Source organism: Centropristis striata, chromosome 5 (genome assembly GCF_030273125.1).
Source record: "Centropristis striata isolate RG_2023a ecotype Rhode Island chromosome 5, C.striata_1.0, whole genome shotgun sequence".
Taxonomy (NCBI): domain Eukaryota; kingdom Metazoa; phylum Chordata; class Actinopteri; order Perciformes; family Serranidae; genus Centropristis; species Centropristis striata.
In genome coordinates this window covers 31,120,013-31,136,951 of record NC_081521.1, presented here as the reverse complement: position 1 = coordinate 31,136,951, position 16,939 = coordinate 31,120,013, and the positions used below count along the sequence as shown (strand labels likewise).

At 39.3% G+C, this 16,939-nt stretch overlaps 1 protein-coding gene across 2 annotated transcripts in view; it reads left to right on the top strand.

Moving 5' to 3' along the window:
- The first annotated feature begins 1,618 nt into the window (after nt 1-1,618).
- Nucleotides 1,619-16,939, top strand: part of acap3a (ArfGAP with coiled-coil, ankyrin repeat and PH domains 3a) — an 85,295-nt gene continuing 69,974 nt past the window's right edge. For both annotated transcript variants that reach the window (XM_059332674.1, XM_059332673.1), the window contains exon 1: nt 1,619-1,811. In XM_059332674.1, coding sequence (XP_059188657.1) covers nt 1,765-1,811 — 47 coding nt within the window. In that variant the 5' untranslated portion in view covers nt 1,619-1,764. The remainder of the gene's footprint in view (nt 1,812-16,939) is intronic.

Below are 16,939 nucleotides of genomic sequence, written 5' to 3'. Positions count from 1 at the left end.
ATGAGCAGGTAGCTGAAAAATGAAGAACTATTAGATTGTGGTTGTCAGCAAATCTGCAAATTAACAGATTTTTATGTATTACATGTATGTACCGTATTATACTTGTAAATGTTTTCTTGTTGCTGTTACAATAGAAACAGGGGACCTCAGGAGGAAATATCTTTCACGTGTATGCTTCTTGCCTATATGAGATTACTGCACATGTTGTATTCATTCAAATGAGATGAAACGTGACGTTAGAGATCTACTCATTCTCATGCAGAGGGTTGAGCACGTGTTGCATTCAAATGCTGTTGGAAATGTTGACATTGTTACAAGTTGTGTGAAAAACGACACCACAGCTGGTAAATGACAGAGTACTGTAGTTACTGGAAGTACAATCTTGAAATATGTGTACCTTATTTGACATTTTTAATGTTAGGCTTTATTCTAGGCTTAAAACTTTTTATTCCTCTACATTTGTCTGTATTTATAGGCTACTACTTACTTTGAAGATTAAGATTTTCCATACAAAACATATTATTCATATATAGGCCTCCAATATGTTGCAATTAGTAGTAGTGAATTAGCCTAAACTCAATCAGCTTTTTTTCTTTATTTCTACATTGTGGTTGCCTGATATCAGACACAATTATAAACTTTTTACACACTGTTTACATCTTTAGTCAACTTTGGAATTTGCAGATTGGGGTATTCATACTTTTCTTTAAGTAGGAAATAAATGTTGAACAAATGTGTGGAGTGAAATAGTGGAGTGAAAAGTACAATATTCATCTCTGAAATGTAGTTGAGTAAAAGTAAAAAACGTAAAAGTACCTTTAAAACTGTGCTGTACTTTTCCCAGTAAAATAGGTGGAATATCGTCATTTTTTTGTCAAAATTGTTTTGTTTTTTTGCCCAAATCCTCTCCTCATGACGCCAGCCACCTATGGTAAAATCGCCTACATCCTCAGTTGATCAGATCATGTGATTTCACCCCTTTAAGATAATGGCCTATGTCAAGTGTGTGACTTAAGCAGATTTATGATGCCTAAGTCAAAATAAAATGTGACTTAGGCAATTTTTTGAACATGCCTTTGTGACTAAAGCAAGATATGGTAGCACTTTATTTTGAAGGTGTCTACATAAGAGTGACGTGAGCGTGTCATAAACATGACATGGGATGTGTCATGAACATTAATGACACTTTGAAGTAACATTAATGCTCATGATACTTGTCATGTCATGTTTCTGACAGGCTTGTGTGACTCTTATGTAGACACCTTCAAAATAAAGTGTTATCATATCTTGCTTAAGTCACAAAGGCATGTTCAAAAAATTGTCTAAGTCATTTATTTCTCTTAAGTTAGGCCTACATCATTTACACACAGTGTTATTACTCTGCCAATAGCATCCTTTGTTACATTCTTTTTGAGTGAAATGGTTAATAAATGTCATACGTTACACTTTTGTGTTTCCTGCAAAACTAGAAAAATTAGTTAGGCGATTATTTTAACAGGAAGACAATATGTCACGCTGCAGACGGGGCATGTTAAAAATCCGAGTTTAGAAGGAGCACTTAAAGGCAGCACGGGCTCCAGTACTGACTGAGGCAGCTCCGGATCATCAGAGCAGGACTGGCTGAGTGACTGAACCGCTGCAGGAGCAGGAGACGGCGGGAGGATCGGATCGCTGTATCGGATACTTAACATCGCTGCTTTCCTCTACACCCGGGACATGAAATCTGAATTTTAACCGCGTTTCAACTTTACTCTCCAGCCCAAGATGACGGTGGATTTTGAAGAATGTATTAAAGATTCACCCCGGTTTAGGTAAGAACATGAAACTCTGCATGTCTCGTTTGAACTGTTGAACGCCACATTTATTTTCTCACACTAAAACGTTTTTACAGTATTTTTTGCGGGGTTTATCCACATTATTCATTCCAGACATTGAATGCAAGTGCGGTATCTTTTCCATGCGTCTTCTCTGTTGCGTTGCATGTTTGACTTAAATCTCAATGGGATTTTAATACCGATCCGATAAATGGTGTCTGGATTACAATTATAGTTTGGAATTTAAAGTCCGATGTGTGAGTAATTTCACAGCTTCCATGTTTTTTTTGTTGTTGTTTTTTTAACAGTGGGCATGATGATGAGCAATGCAGCCATATGAGTTGTCACATGGGCAGAATATGAGATCAAAGTCTCTGTTGCTCCTCACGTTGTCTGATATCTTTTCATTGCGTTCTCTTGTGCTGCCATGATTTCTAAAAAAATATATATCTCAATCTCATCTGACAGTTTGCTATAGATGCGATCACTGCAAATAACACAAACAACAACAACAACAACAACAACAACAACAACAACACAACAACAAAGTCTTAATCTAGAATAAATAAATGCAGTGGATTGATATGATTTACTGTATTGGATTCCCTTATAAATGAGATTCACAAAGGATGCAGTTCAAACTGGAGGAGCAACTTGTGTTTTTTTCTTCCATTTTTGATTAATTAGGTAAATGTCTGACCTATGAAATGACACAAAAAGGGAAAAAACATAATATCCATAATTCCCCATATCCATAATTCCCCAGAGCTCAAATAAATGCCATTTGTTATGTTATTATGTCTTCTGTGTCTGATTAACAGTCTAACCCCCCCAAAATATTAAGTTTACTTTCACATTACACAAAGGAAAGCAACAGCTCCTGGATATCGACAAGCTGGAACTAACTAATGTTTGTGGATGTTTGCTTAAAAAAATGACTATTTAATCGGCTAAAGTTCAAACAGTGTCACTAATCATTGGATCTGAGGAAACTGAAGGTTTCCCCACACAGCCTGCACCTAAGCCCCTGACCGCCCTGCACCAAAGGTTACATAAATAAGGCAGGAATTTTCTACACCCACATCTGAACCTGGTCCTCAGCTCCCAACGAGTCAAGAGCCACTCAGAGGGGATTTTTTTTATATGTCTGCGGTGGTGAAAGATTTTTTAGACTCAATACAACAGTGTAAATATACTTCATTGGAAGTAGAAGTCCTGCATTCAATATTCTACTAAAGTAATGTGTGTTCATTTATAGTAACATTGCTTTATTTATATCTAACAAGCTGTGAAAGCCAGGTAAAGTGCACTTCTGGTGTCAAAGTGTGTCTACCATACTTGTATTAATATCTTCAGTTAGTTGGGTTAAAATCACTGTAAATGTAAATATACTGTGTTATAGTTTTATTTCTTACATTTTCTGCTACATGTGTGTGTATTAATGGTAAACCTATGACTTGAACTGTTGTGAAATTGACAAAATGTAAATGGCACAAGTCAGACTTATTGCTGAGTTTGTGAAAAAAGGACTTCATGCATGCTGTTTAATGGCAGTTTAAAGAGTGCATAGAAAGTTTAAAGAAAAAATAATGCAAAATGAACTTGAGTGGAAATCTGAGACTGATATGTTATCATATATATTATTAGACTGTTGATACTGAGGTGGAGCTAGTTTTAATTACAGTGAGGTATCTCAACCAGTCCTTCCAATTAAGGGGTCGGGGCCCCTCCAAAGAGTCACAACATACATTTGAGGGGTCATATGATGATTAATGAGGAAGAAAAGAAGAAAAAACTAGGTTCTGCTCTACAAATTTGTTTTCACATTTCTCTAAGCTTTGCTGTTCTATTTTTTTTGTGAAATATTGGCTTGTTTTCCTTCTTGAGCCTTGAACAGCCCTGGGACACTGTAAAAACAAAGCATCAAATACAGTGTGTGTGAGTGTATATTTACAGAAAACAAAGATCTAGCAGTTTGAACATAACATATATTGTCTTTGTACAGTTTTCAATGAATCTACACTCACAGGCCACTTTATTATGTACACCTGTTCAACTGCTCGTTAAGGCAAAAACCTAATCAGCCAATTACATGACAGCAACTCAATGCATTTAGGCATGTAGACATGGTGAAGACGAGCTGCTGAAGTTCGAAGCGAGCATCAGGATGAGGAAGAAAGGTGATTTAAGTGACTTTGAACGTGGCATGGTTGGTGGTGCCGACGGGCTGGTCTGAGTATTTAGCAAACTGCTGATGACTGGGATTTTCAGGCAAAGCCATCTCTCAGGTTTACAGATAATGGTCATATTATTAGGTACACCTTGCTAGCTAATAAGGTGGGCAGTGAAAGCTTTAGCACTTTTAAAAAAATGTATGTTTTAGACAATGTCCCTCCTTTTTGAATTGGGGTTGTATTTACATGAAACCATGATGGTGAAAATCCTTTGCTAGAAGTGCTAACAAATTATAGACATCTGAAATGTGACATATAGCCCCAACTAGACAGTGCTTTATTGTAAGGGGTCACGAACCTGGTTTAATCTTTAACAGTGCCTTGTATTTTATAAGATCATACATCTTTTATGTCAAATACAGCTGTCAAATAAATGTAGTGAAGTAAAAATCAAAATATTTGCCAATGAAATGTAGTGGATTAGAAGTATAAAGTAGCCTAAAATAGAGTGAGAACCCAGATATGATGCTTAGGAACAATATTAGTCACTACACTTTCCACTACCCTACTTGTGTGTTTGCTATTTTGTGATCCGGGAGATAAAATCTTTGCTGCAGAATAAATCAAAGACTTCCAGAGTTGGCAGCAGCACCCTAATGACGGCCATCTGGGCTGGGGAAAGGCACATCTCAGGAAGCGCTGAGTGAAGGGTATTTGCTTTAACCTTCTCCTTCCTTGTTTCATATGCTAAGCAGCGAGGCTACAAGCTGCATGCTGAAGAGTCACCTACCTCATTATTTAGAGCTTACGCGCCTCAACTTTCTTTTTTTTCTCCATGAATGGGTCGATAAAGTTATCTCTTATCTGGCTGGAGCTGTGCATGTGGAATGAAACTATGCCGCCTCCTCCTCCTCCTGGTATACTGTACGGATCTGTCTCACAGGCTTTAGAGATGCTCTTTTATATGCTTCATACTCAGTCGTTATGCACTTTCCTCCAGTTTATGTTTAGAGTCTTTTGTCTGCTGCCCAGGATGTTTAAATGACTAGAAGAGACACTGAAAGAGACAAAGTAAATGCATGTTCTTGTAGCCAGTGAAGCCTGTAACTGTGTTTTTCAGGGAGCATTCAAATGGTTTCCTTTGTGGAGCTAAAAGCAGCGCAGTGTTGTGTTATGTAACAACCCTGGAGGTGGATGACTGGAAGGAAGCAGCAGGCCCACGTTACAGGAAAATCGAGGCTTTTCACTATGAGGATTGGCGTGATATTCTGCTTCCCACATGTGCAAAATCATGTAGGAAATCAGCTGTAGCATGACTTGATCTCTCACATGTCCCAGGTTCTCTACTTCTTATCTCAAGCACGAACAAGTTAGCAGTTGATCAGCAAATATTCTGACCAAGACAGAGAACAAAATCAATCTTCTCCTCTCTTCTGCTGTTCAAGCACTTCCCACGTACGTCCTGTTCAGAGCCCTGAGATCTTCTTGCGCAAACTGTATGTATTCTGTGTGTTTGGTCTCTATGGATACTCCAACTTGGACAGATGTGAGATTGCAGCCAGTGATGCTCTACACATCTGGTTTGAGAAAGTGGTCTGTGATGATTACACCCCGGCCGCAGAAGCTTGTGGTGTTTGTGTTTGCGCCGGCACAACAGTGGCAACACGCAACGTTTGAGCTGTTTTCTCCCCACTGACATGTTAATTTGAGGTCGCACTCACACGCTGCTAAAGGATAATATCGAGGCACAGCACCCATTGTCTTATGTTATAGTTCATATGAAGTAGACCTTTTTAGATTGGTTGAAAAGCACTTTTAAACACTTCATTACTGAAGCCAATATTGGTTTGATTTCTCAGCCAGCTGGTTTTACTTTTGTAGACCAGTAGGGCTTTGTATCGTTTAAAAAGTTACGATACCAGTGCCCTTAAAGTGGGACCGATACATTATTTTGATACCATATCTACACACCACAACTGGTGGCTTCTTTGCACGCTGAACTGTCAAATCCGTGAAATACACCATGCTCAAATTCACAGTGATTTTCTGTGAGTAAAACCATACAGATAGTTTTTTCCCCTAGATCTGGGTACCGTTATCGTTATTGAGTATCGAGACCAATACACTAAGGTCGAGACCAATACGCTAAGGTCTTATCCCACCATTAGGAGTCCTCAAATTCTGCTAAAGTTCAGAGCGAAGAGCTTGCTCCTAAGAGCTTTTCACAAAGCCGTTTCTATGGATGACAGCACACAGTGGTCACACATTGAAGTGGCATTCCCTGTCCACATGAAGGTTTGGCCTCTGGAGACAATAAGTTCACGCAGTTTAATCGAAAAAGATTTTTTTTTTACCATTGACTCCCATCTCATAACTGCTGCAATGATCAACTAACTAACTTGATAAGTCACCCGACTGGTCAAAGTCATTTTTCATGCAAAAATGACTCTCAAATATGGAGATTTCCTGCTCTTCTCTATATTCAATTAAATTAAACTGAATATCTCTGGGTTTTGGACTGACAGAACGTCATTTAAAGACATTGGCCCTCAAACAAGCGTATGACAGAAAGTGAGCGTAAAGTGAGCGGAGGGTACGATCAGATCTCACGTCTGCTCTCAGCTCGTGTACGCAAATTTGAGTCAACGTGAAGTCGACCCGTCTGAGTCGGAGAATTGATCTTAGATATTAATTGATCTATTTAGCGCTGCCACACGCTCCTCTGACTAGGACATACTTCTTAATATAAAAGAATGTAGAAGTAAATGTAAAGAGGTGAATAATATATCTCCATCATAATAACAATATTTGGATGTTATATAGATTATTAGGCTTTATATATCACAATGTATAAATTAATTATTCATCTTCATTCACTCATTCTACTCTGCTGACAGCACCACCTTTTCACTTTTTATGCTGCCAAACAAAACTAGTTTGTTGTGTTGCAGATGTCAGTGTTTCACTTTCTGCCTCTGAGAAATTCCTCTTCTTTTTGTATTAAAACTTACTTTAAAACATTGTTTACCTCCTTCAAAAAAAAATCTGTGAAAACTTTAAAGTCTGTGCTCCAAATATAAAATATTCACCAAAGTTTAGTTTAGAGTTTATAACTGTAAGTACTTTTATTTCATAAACCTCTGTCGCTGTGTATTTCTGTAAAATGTGTATTCACTCCTGTTGTTATTTGTAACGGTGCACTTTGCTAATAAAGCTGACTTTAGGGGGAAAAAATACTCTTTTTGGCTGTATTGCTTCCTTCGGTGTCGTAAACTCTGGAGGCGAGCCATCTGAATCAGGTATATATTAGGGCGTGACATTTAAATGACACATTTATCAACAGCCGATCATTCTTACACTGTGATTGGTGAGATACGATCGTTTGATAAATCCCATGTGAACCCTGTTGTAAGACGAAACATATGCTCAGATCTGTGCTCGTTTCTACGCTTGTTTGATAAATGAGGGCCATTGTGATTCAAATTCGTTGTGATTCAAAGTGATGGACCTCTAATTCCTTTCAGATTTAGGAGCCATTGGTGCTTAAAACTCTGCGGTCTTAGAGTTGAGACTCACTCTTTTCTATTTTATTTTGGAGTTTCTGCTCACTCAGGCAGTTCGCTGCTACTTTGAGTCCTTGTATGTTTTGTGATTACAGCTCCTGAACTACTATGAATGCCTCTAGTATTAATGCTTGTTTGAGATGGTATTTCCTTTACGCCCTTTTTGCCTTTTGGCTGGTTTTTTGGCGTCCTTGCTGGCCCGTTCATGTGTCCTAACAGAATATAACTATTGTCCGGAGAGATTCTTGCTTCCGCTGAGAGACAGACTCTTTTCTCTGTGCCTGAATGGCTCGGGGCAGACAGCCCAGATGATCCTTCCTCCCTTACCATGTGAACAGCTGGGGGGTGGAGAACTGAGGCGAAGCCGCCTTCATGGTGATGGGTTTGTCGTTGAGTCACATAGCAGAGAGCCCCGACAGGCCGGGAATCCAAGGCCAGTGACCTGTAGCGCTCGCTGCTTGTGTGTCTCCAGCGGCTGTGAGAGAATGAGTGGATGGATGGATTTGTGACACAAAGTCAGATGACGGGGTGAGGGGGGGTGCATGTCAAATTCCAGGAGATGCATGCTTGTTACGAAGGAATGCAGAGCATCTGGAGTAATGTCTCTCTTTGTACGTGATGAATTAACCATGCGTGTTTAGTAGGAATTATGAGAGACAAAAATGCATGCAGACTCAAAAGATAGAGTTAAGTTATCAGTTGAGTTATTAGATTAGATTAGATTCTACTATATTGTCATTGCACAGAGTACAGGTACTTAGACAATGAAACGCAGTTTAGCATCTAACCAAAGGTGCAAAAAGGCAGTAAAGTGCATACGTACAGTAATATATATAAATGTAATATAAATAAATACAATAGGTTTTAGCCACTGAGTTATCAGTTGAGTGATCAGTATGAGTACTTTCGATTAGAATAGATTCTACTTTATTGTCATTGCACTATAGTACAGAGTATAGGTACTGACACAACAAACTACAATTCTTTTGATACTGATATGGTAAATGGTTAATGTATCCAAAGTCAAGTACAAAATTGTGAAAAATACATAAATATTTTCATTTTTTACATCAGAAAAAAACTCTTTACAGACATGAAATAATTGGGCTGTTGATTGGAAAAAATCTTGCAATCGGGGTTTAAAAAACAAGATTAAAAAAAAAACTGTTAATCAGTTTGTGAATATAATAATCAGCAAATTGATTTTCTTTATTGATTAAACTGATGGTATTGCCTTAATAGTTTGCTTTATAAAATGGTGAAAAAAGCCCATCATGACCTCCAAAGACCATAGGTTACCTCCAAAACACAAAAATGTTCACTACACCAAGAAAAACAAATGCAGCTTGAACCAGGCATTGCATTGCATTTGAGCTCTTTTTGTTTTACAACACTGTGCCTAGTTGGGTGAACTGGAAAGTACCTGACTTATCCTGCTTCTGGATTTTTTTCTGTATTTCAAGATGTACTGCCATCTGCTTCCCTCCCTGTGGGGAAGGCATTCATAGTGGGAATTCATTAGTTTCATGACTTCATGTTTAATACACGTTTACTGAGAAGAGGGCCCTGAGTCAGTTCCTGCTCACATAAAAAGAACTACATATGTTAAATTCATAATGGTACCAGGAACATCTGAAGGGAGCCGTTAATGCTCGGAGTCGTGTTGAATTCCAAGCATGTGGGTTCATCTCAGTTCATGAGTGTGACTTTTGGGAGCTTGAAGGATGTTTCTTATGTTCCTGGTAGATCTGCATCTCCAGCTGCACAGAGCTGGAAGGGGTTTTCTCTTTCTGTTGCTTCTGCTCTATTTCAGACTGACCTCCTTCCATCTTGAATGTGTGTCAGTGGCCCTTCTGCTCAGCCAACAGTGCTCCTCCCAACAACACTGTGACTTTGGCCAGTTATGGGTGGGGGGAGGAAGCATGATGGTAATTGGAAAAAAATTGCGGATATCCAGCTGGTGTGTGTCACTTCCATCAACTCATGCAGTTGATATATTAATCTTTAATATAGTTATGTTGTTTAACTCTGTGAAAAAGGAAATCCTGCAGTATTACATTTATTTAAAATTGATCAAAAATCAAAATAATAATAGCGAGAGCATTAATTATTTTTGTAGCCGAAAGCTTAGGCTTCCATCTTCGCACCATTACATACATTGTTCGCTCTTTGTGATGTCATTATGTCGCGCTATGTGCAGTCAAAAACATGGTCACAACGCATGGTGGCGCCACAGTATTTCCCTGTATTGGCCACAGGTGATTGTTGTTGGTATGATCCAGTTTAAATCCATCGAAGATGAAACCTACAATAGCTAAAGTATTATTTTTTTTCACTAGAACGCTAACGCTTCTGTATTTAGCATCATCACATCGTCTGCTCTTGATGACATCATTACGTTACGTTAGTGCAGTGCTAAATTGGATGTTGACCATAGGTTTTGATGCAAGAATGAGGGGATATTTTAAATATTTTTAAACTCATGACACAATTTGAATACTTTTATCAATTGTGTATTTTGCAGATGAAACAACCAAAACTCTGCTCACTAAAATGAGAATATCTCAAAAACAAAAAATGTAGATTATGTCAGATGGAGTGTTAAGAAATATTTAGTTAATTTTTCGGTATTTAGAAGTCTTTTGAATCCGTATGTTTTGTGTGTTTATTTAGCAAAATCTGATGAAAAAACGTCCAATTTTTGTATTATTGTTCAAATATGACATGATTTCAATACTTTAATCAATTATTATGGTTCAGTGACTACTATAAACTTTTCGCTTAGGTTGTACAGATTTTAGGGATATGGATAATTTGAAGATACCCGAAGAAATGACATCAGAATGACATCACAAGCAGAAACACCAGTGTAGGCACTGGCTGACCATTTGTTTTGCGGAGCTCAAAGGGTTAAGGTTTTACCCATATAGCCTGAGTCTTGTTTGGTTTCAGTTTAATGACCTCTGCTTTTGATTTGTGCATTAGACACATTAAACTCTACTACCATCTCCCCCACCCAGTTCATTCCGCTATTTTTAATTTTCTTGATTTAATGAGTGACGAAAGCTCCGTGGCACTGGCCCCAGGCATTTCCACCATCTTGTTAAAGGGGCGTAAGTGAGCTCTGTGCCCCGGAGCGAACAACTCCAGGTAATGAAAGTGACAGGGATTAAAGCGGCAGCATGTGGTTTGATGGCCGCGCGTCTTTAATCAGGGATTGGCCCACATTCGCCTGCTCAATCCCTGTGGGACGGCAAGGTGTCACACCTGGAGGATTAACGTCCGATTCGGTGTCATCCTGAAGGGCTGCAAACAGATCTAATGATACATAGAGCAATATGATTTCTTAATCACAGCGTTGTTGCCCTCCCACTGAGGTGGCGCAGCACCATTAGCTGAAAAGGCTTTCATCTTTTTAAAATGAGACCAGATGAAGGGCTTTTGCCAGTTGTGGCCTCGAAGCACACCGAGCCGCAAAGCATGTAGGACACTTCTATTAGCAGCGTGTTTGAAGGAATTTACACTCAGCTGCCAATTTATTAGGTACACCAAGCTGAAACGAATGCAGTCTAATGCAACAGTGCAGCAATAAATTGTCCCTTTATGAAGGTTAGAAACAGATTGAATCAACATTATAATCATTTTAGAGGATGGGAATTGTGGCGCTTTTGAACCGTAGCGCATTATACAGACAGATGCTATTTAGCCTGCCTGCACTGGTATAAATAAACAAAAGAGCAGAAACACCTCTGAGCAATACAGAATATCATTACCTTCATGAACATAGTACTCTTTGCAAGACTGTTGTATTTGACAGATTTTAGCCATGTGGACCTAATTAACTGATAACTTATGTATGATTTATTTATGACAGTAAACACAAACTTAATGTGCAGTGGGCAACACTGAACAAAGTGTTCACTGGGTCCTTATGAGGAAAAGACAGCTTTTTGATTTGCAGTGCAGACCATTCTCCTGCTCAGAGTTTAATAAGGTAGCAAGTTGAGTGGAAGTGGATCCTGACCACCACCAAGACATGGTGTGTGACTGGGTTCTGGTGCCTGTGGGGATGAATGTGCTTGGTCTGATATAGTTTTTCGTACAAGTGAAGCAGTTCTTGTAGTAGTTGAGCAGTACATTTGGTTAATTGATTTTCACATGCTTGCTGTCAGCAGCTTCAGAGATGGTTTACAGGTCAGGATGTTGGTTTGGGGTCAGTTAATACTTAATCGGCATAAGTGTGTGTAAGACTTGTTGCATGACCATAAAACAACCACACATAAAGGAAGAGTGAAAGGCTGGAGAGCATGAAAACACAGTATCATTGAAATATGTGTATAAAGACCTGGAAGACATCAAAGAGACAGTTTACCCTCAAATCAAAATGCATGTTTCCTTCTTACCTGTCGTGCTATTTACCTATCTAGTTTGCTTTGGTGTAAGTTCATGAGTGTTGGAGAGATATCGGTCATAAAGATGTCTGCCTTATCGAGAACGTAATGGAAGTAGATATGACAGATATAGTTGTGAACAGGCAATCACTGCCTGAAGTGATTGTGAATGTTGGATTGTTGCGTTTGGATGCTTGAGAAGTGCAGGGGGAAGGGATTTCTGACAAGCACTTCTTCTGATTAATCGTAAGTGTTCAGTCATTGGTAAAAGCCAACAGTTTTCCAACAAAACTATGTTTTTTTGTGTCCAAAATTACTCCTTTGTTCTCTCATTCCTTACTTCCTAAATAATAGACACTCAGTCGTTTACTGTGCAATTAGCAACAAACTGGATTTTCAGACACTAACGTCATCACTGGAGTGAAACAACTGTTTTTTTTGCATCAATAAATATATAAATTTTGGTGCAATGCATGCCATGGATGTTTTTTGAGGGCACACTGAAAATATGTTGTGCACTACATGGTATATAAGGATTGATTTTGGATGCAACCTTTATGAAGGGGAAACAATCAATGAAGCCCATTTTATCCAAAGACCTAAGCTCAATTATGTGTTTTCTACTGGTCAATATTTTCCTTTTGAAAGAAAAAAGTTGTCACTTCAATTCTATAACTTAAATTGAAGACATGGCAGAACACATGGTCATCTAACAATTATGTATTCTATTGTATCTATTGTTCTATATCTGGGAAGTTCATTGATGATTTGTGTAAATGCAGATTAATCCCTGTAGAGATGCTTTGGGATGCAGAGATGATGTCATCCCTGAGTCTTTTGTATAGAAGGAGGGGGATCACCACATGAGCCCCGGCTGTCCCTCTCATTTCATCTTAATGAATAGCAAGACGTTTCACACACTGCTGGCACAAAGCGCTAATCTGCTTCAGTTGGACATCCTGAGGGGTGACAGAGACCTCGACCAGTCAGCGCGCAACCGGCGAGAGTGTGAACGGTTTATTAAGTGCGATGAAATCTAATAGCCTGGCGTCTCTCTTTCAAATCAGCCATCCGGTGTTGCCACAGGTTGCGCATGCTGCACCACAGACATTGAATCAGCACTATGGCAACATCCTGAGCCCCAAATGACGGACGAGTTGTAGTAAATTGGCATTAGTATTCCTATCGCACAAACCATGGTGAATGAGACCAGCAATGACTAATGCGAGGCAGGGGAGTTAGAAAACAAGAGCTGGGCCAGTGAGTGCACTACACACACACACACTGGAACAAACTGAGCAGATTTTTAACGCTGATAATCCAAGCCTTTTGGTCTTACTTCACAGTGTGGGTGAACAAAATCGCTCACAACTCTGCATTTGTTTTCCCGAGCAGATTGGATTATGGTAATGGAGACTGAACATCTGATCTCAATTCGGTATGGTGGTAAATATCAGATGCCTCATACTGTTTGGAGGAAAAAAATCCACTTTCCCCCTTGATATGAAGGAGAAGGGCTCCAATTTTCCCCAAAACAGAGACCCGGTCATGTGTTTTGTTAAGGCCAAAACCTCAAGAAACATGTAGGGAATGTTGGAAATGTGTGCATCACAGCCTAGCTGACAACAGGTAGCAGGGATATTTGTGTTAATATCATCAGTGCATCTTTTACCTTTTCTGACCTTTAACGGAGAGAGTTAAGCCTCCGCTGCAACGTGACTCCACGGAGGACGGCCGGTTATGTGAAATGGGCTGTAATACAGAGTTAATATAAATAGCCTCGCTAATGTTCCTGGTGGATTATCCATACTGTAATGGTCTGTAGTGTCAGATGTAGTGCAGGAAAAGCTTATATAATATGACAGCACAGCAGTGCAGTTGTTCTCTTCCTCTCTACTCTGATCAATTTTTTGTTTCTATCACATAAAAGTTTGATGTTTGGGTAAATAAGCTTATTCACATGGAGAGTTCACTCTTACATCTCTAAGTAGAATTATGAAACAATAACCAGTTAGCTTAGCTTAGCCTAAATCCTGTCCAAATCCAATAGAATCTACCTACCAGCATCCCCAAAGCTCACTAATTAACACGTTTAATCTCGTTTGTTTGATTTGTACAAAACCTGAGGTCACCAATTTAAGCAGGGTTGTTTCCAACACTATTTTTTGGCACAGTAACTTCCTGGAGACTCCAATGATTGCCTGGCAACTTCTCAGAGCCAAGTAGCAGACCAGCACATGCTGTAACTACATATTATTGTATGATGTGTTAAAGGGAAACTGGCTATGTGCAGGCTTTTACCACGATTGAGTGGTGGAGCTCATTGCATTGCGACATGAACCTTGGACGCCGTTCATCCTCATGTACTGCCTGCACTGCAATGACATAAAGCCGTTTGAAAATCGGCAAAGAGTCCCTTTTATTGGTGAGCTTTAGAGGTGCTGCCAAGTGGGTTCTGTTACCTTTGGACAACCGGATCAGCTGTTTCCTGTCTTTATGCTAAGCTAATCTATTAACCGGCTGCTGCCTGTAACCTGCCAGAAAGCAACGTGATTTTTTTATGCGGTTCAATTGCCTTCAAAGTTAATGGAAAGACCCGGTTAGATGCGAAGTTCTTTCTGAATCTACTAATATAAACTATAAACAAACCGAGAGGGAAATAACAGAAAGACTTTTCATTTCAATCAGAGGCTGAGCTCAACACTTTACAGTTTATATCTGTAGATTTCGTAATGTGGCCGTTTTGGTCCAATTCAGCACAAATACATTAAACACAGACAAATGAGAGCAGTATCAACAGTCTGATCTAATTCTCTGCCAGAGAGTGAATAAGCATATTTTCCAAAACTGTTGCTTTAACTGCTTTGAGAGCCTGAATAGTTTAAAATGCTTCCTCCTTTACGAGTGCATGACCTTAAAAATCAGATTAATCTGTGTCAGGTTTTCTAATTAGTGTTGAGCATGAACTGCGTTTTCACTGACTCTTCGACTTTACATTCAAGATAATTGAAAAATACCCAATTTCCTCAGCTCATATAGTGGCTGCAACTCGTGGCCCATCCCTCAGCTGTTTTTGAGAGTGTGCTGGAGGAGATTTGCCCTCCAGTCAAAGTCAGCGTGTGCAGTGAAGTGTCCTCTCAGTGAGACGGCGGCTGGGTTTGGCTGTTTGGTCGTGGCTGTGCGTCATCTGTCAGCAAACTCGCAGACACAATGATCTGTACTCTGCCTTACCACTGAACGCTTGATAAATAAGACCATGCAGAGAAAAAGAGAGTTATGACTAACAGATTTCACTGATTAATGTCACGTCTCTAAAACGTCTCCCCTGATGAACAGGCTGCTGGGAAAGCCGTGATCTCGAGGGGGGAAAGTGGCTGGGTAGTTTCCAGGTGTATCAACATCAGCCTTTGCTACATGTTTATCACCCCATGGGACAGGAAATGGGATAAAAGTTGGGATTTCAACCATACAGCTGCGTGTTTGTCTCCACCTGGGGAATATAAAATGACCGTACGTCCAACACAAATACCTAAAGTGAAGACGAGAAATCATTGCGTTCCACAAGCACTTACAGCTCCGTCTCTGCTCCGTTTTGAAATGCTGAATCACACGTGTACAAGCATCTGTTTTTGATTAGTTCCATCCCTCTCACTCTCCCTGCCTCCATGCTCTCTCTCTCTCTCTCTCTCTCTCTCTCTTCTCCTTCTCTTCCCCTTTTTCCATCCTCCCTGCCTTCCTCTGTGTGCGGGGGCAGACTTCTGGTCATGGCTGGGCCAGAACCGGGTCCAGGGACAGGCCAGGAAATGCGTCAGTCCGTTCAAATATTGAAAGCAGGTTCAGAGCAGAGGGCAGGACCCTGGAGAGACGATGTGTTGCTGACTCTCCCTATATGACACCCAGCCCTGAGTCACAACATGAATCCCTCAGATAACTTCCAGCGTTAATAAAACTTAGACCACTGCTGTGCACAAGATTAGTTACTTAGATGTTCCTTTATTACACCAATTTCAAGCTGAATAAGTAACGAGATGTGTTGTTAACTGCTTTTTAACTAGTGAAATATGGAAGAAAAGAAGAGTCTGTGTTAACCCCTTTTAGTAGTGGCCCAATTTATTGACAAAAAAATATGATTTTCTGTTTTATAACATTAAAAATTGAGTACTTATTGATTAGTCAGTCATCCAAAATTTTTAGAGCCAACATTTTCAATAATGAAGCAAATATTCAAAGCATTTGACGATTCCAAGTTCTCGAATGTGAGAATTTGCTGCTTTTTTTCTGGTCTTATGTTATGATAAACTGAATATTCTTGGATTTCGTACTGTAAAAAAATCCCCTCAGTTGTAATTATTTTCTCAGTTATATAACTACAGTTCCCATCATGCTTTGGGGGATGTAAGCAGGAGATATAATGTTGCCATAGAGTTAAAGTGATGCTTTCACTGTCTGCAGAGCCCTGAATCCTTGGACTTTAACTTGTGAGTGGTAGTTTTCTCTGTCGTGACATTTCCTTACTCATTTTTTAAATGACTAAATAAGAATTTAAAATAGAGATGATATGAGTCAGTCGATGAATAAGATGATTGATCAATTACAAAATGTGAATAATTGTTTGAGTCACTTTTTGAAAGATGATCCCAGCTTTTCCATTGAAAGTATTATCTGATTTATTTTGGATGTCACGCTGGATACAACTTCCTCTGGATACATTTTAATAGACATTTTTCATTTTTTTTCTGAAATTGTATCGACTCTTATAAGGCTGGATGATATGACCCAAATCTGCTGTCCTGATTTAGGTCACTTCATATCTCAATAATGCATGTTTTCTAGTAATTCAATCAATAGCCTATATGGAATAACCACAGGGTCTATTTTCATATAATCCATACTTCATGTTCGCAAATCATTGCCTCTATGGTTCACTCCAGCTTCATGTGCAATGGTCAGAATATAAAGTAACCCAAGTGACATAAATATTGTCATAACACAATTTG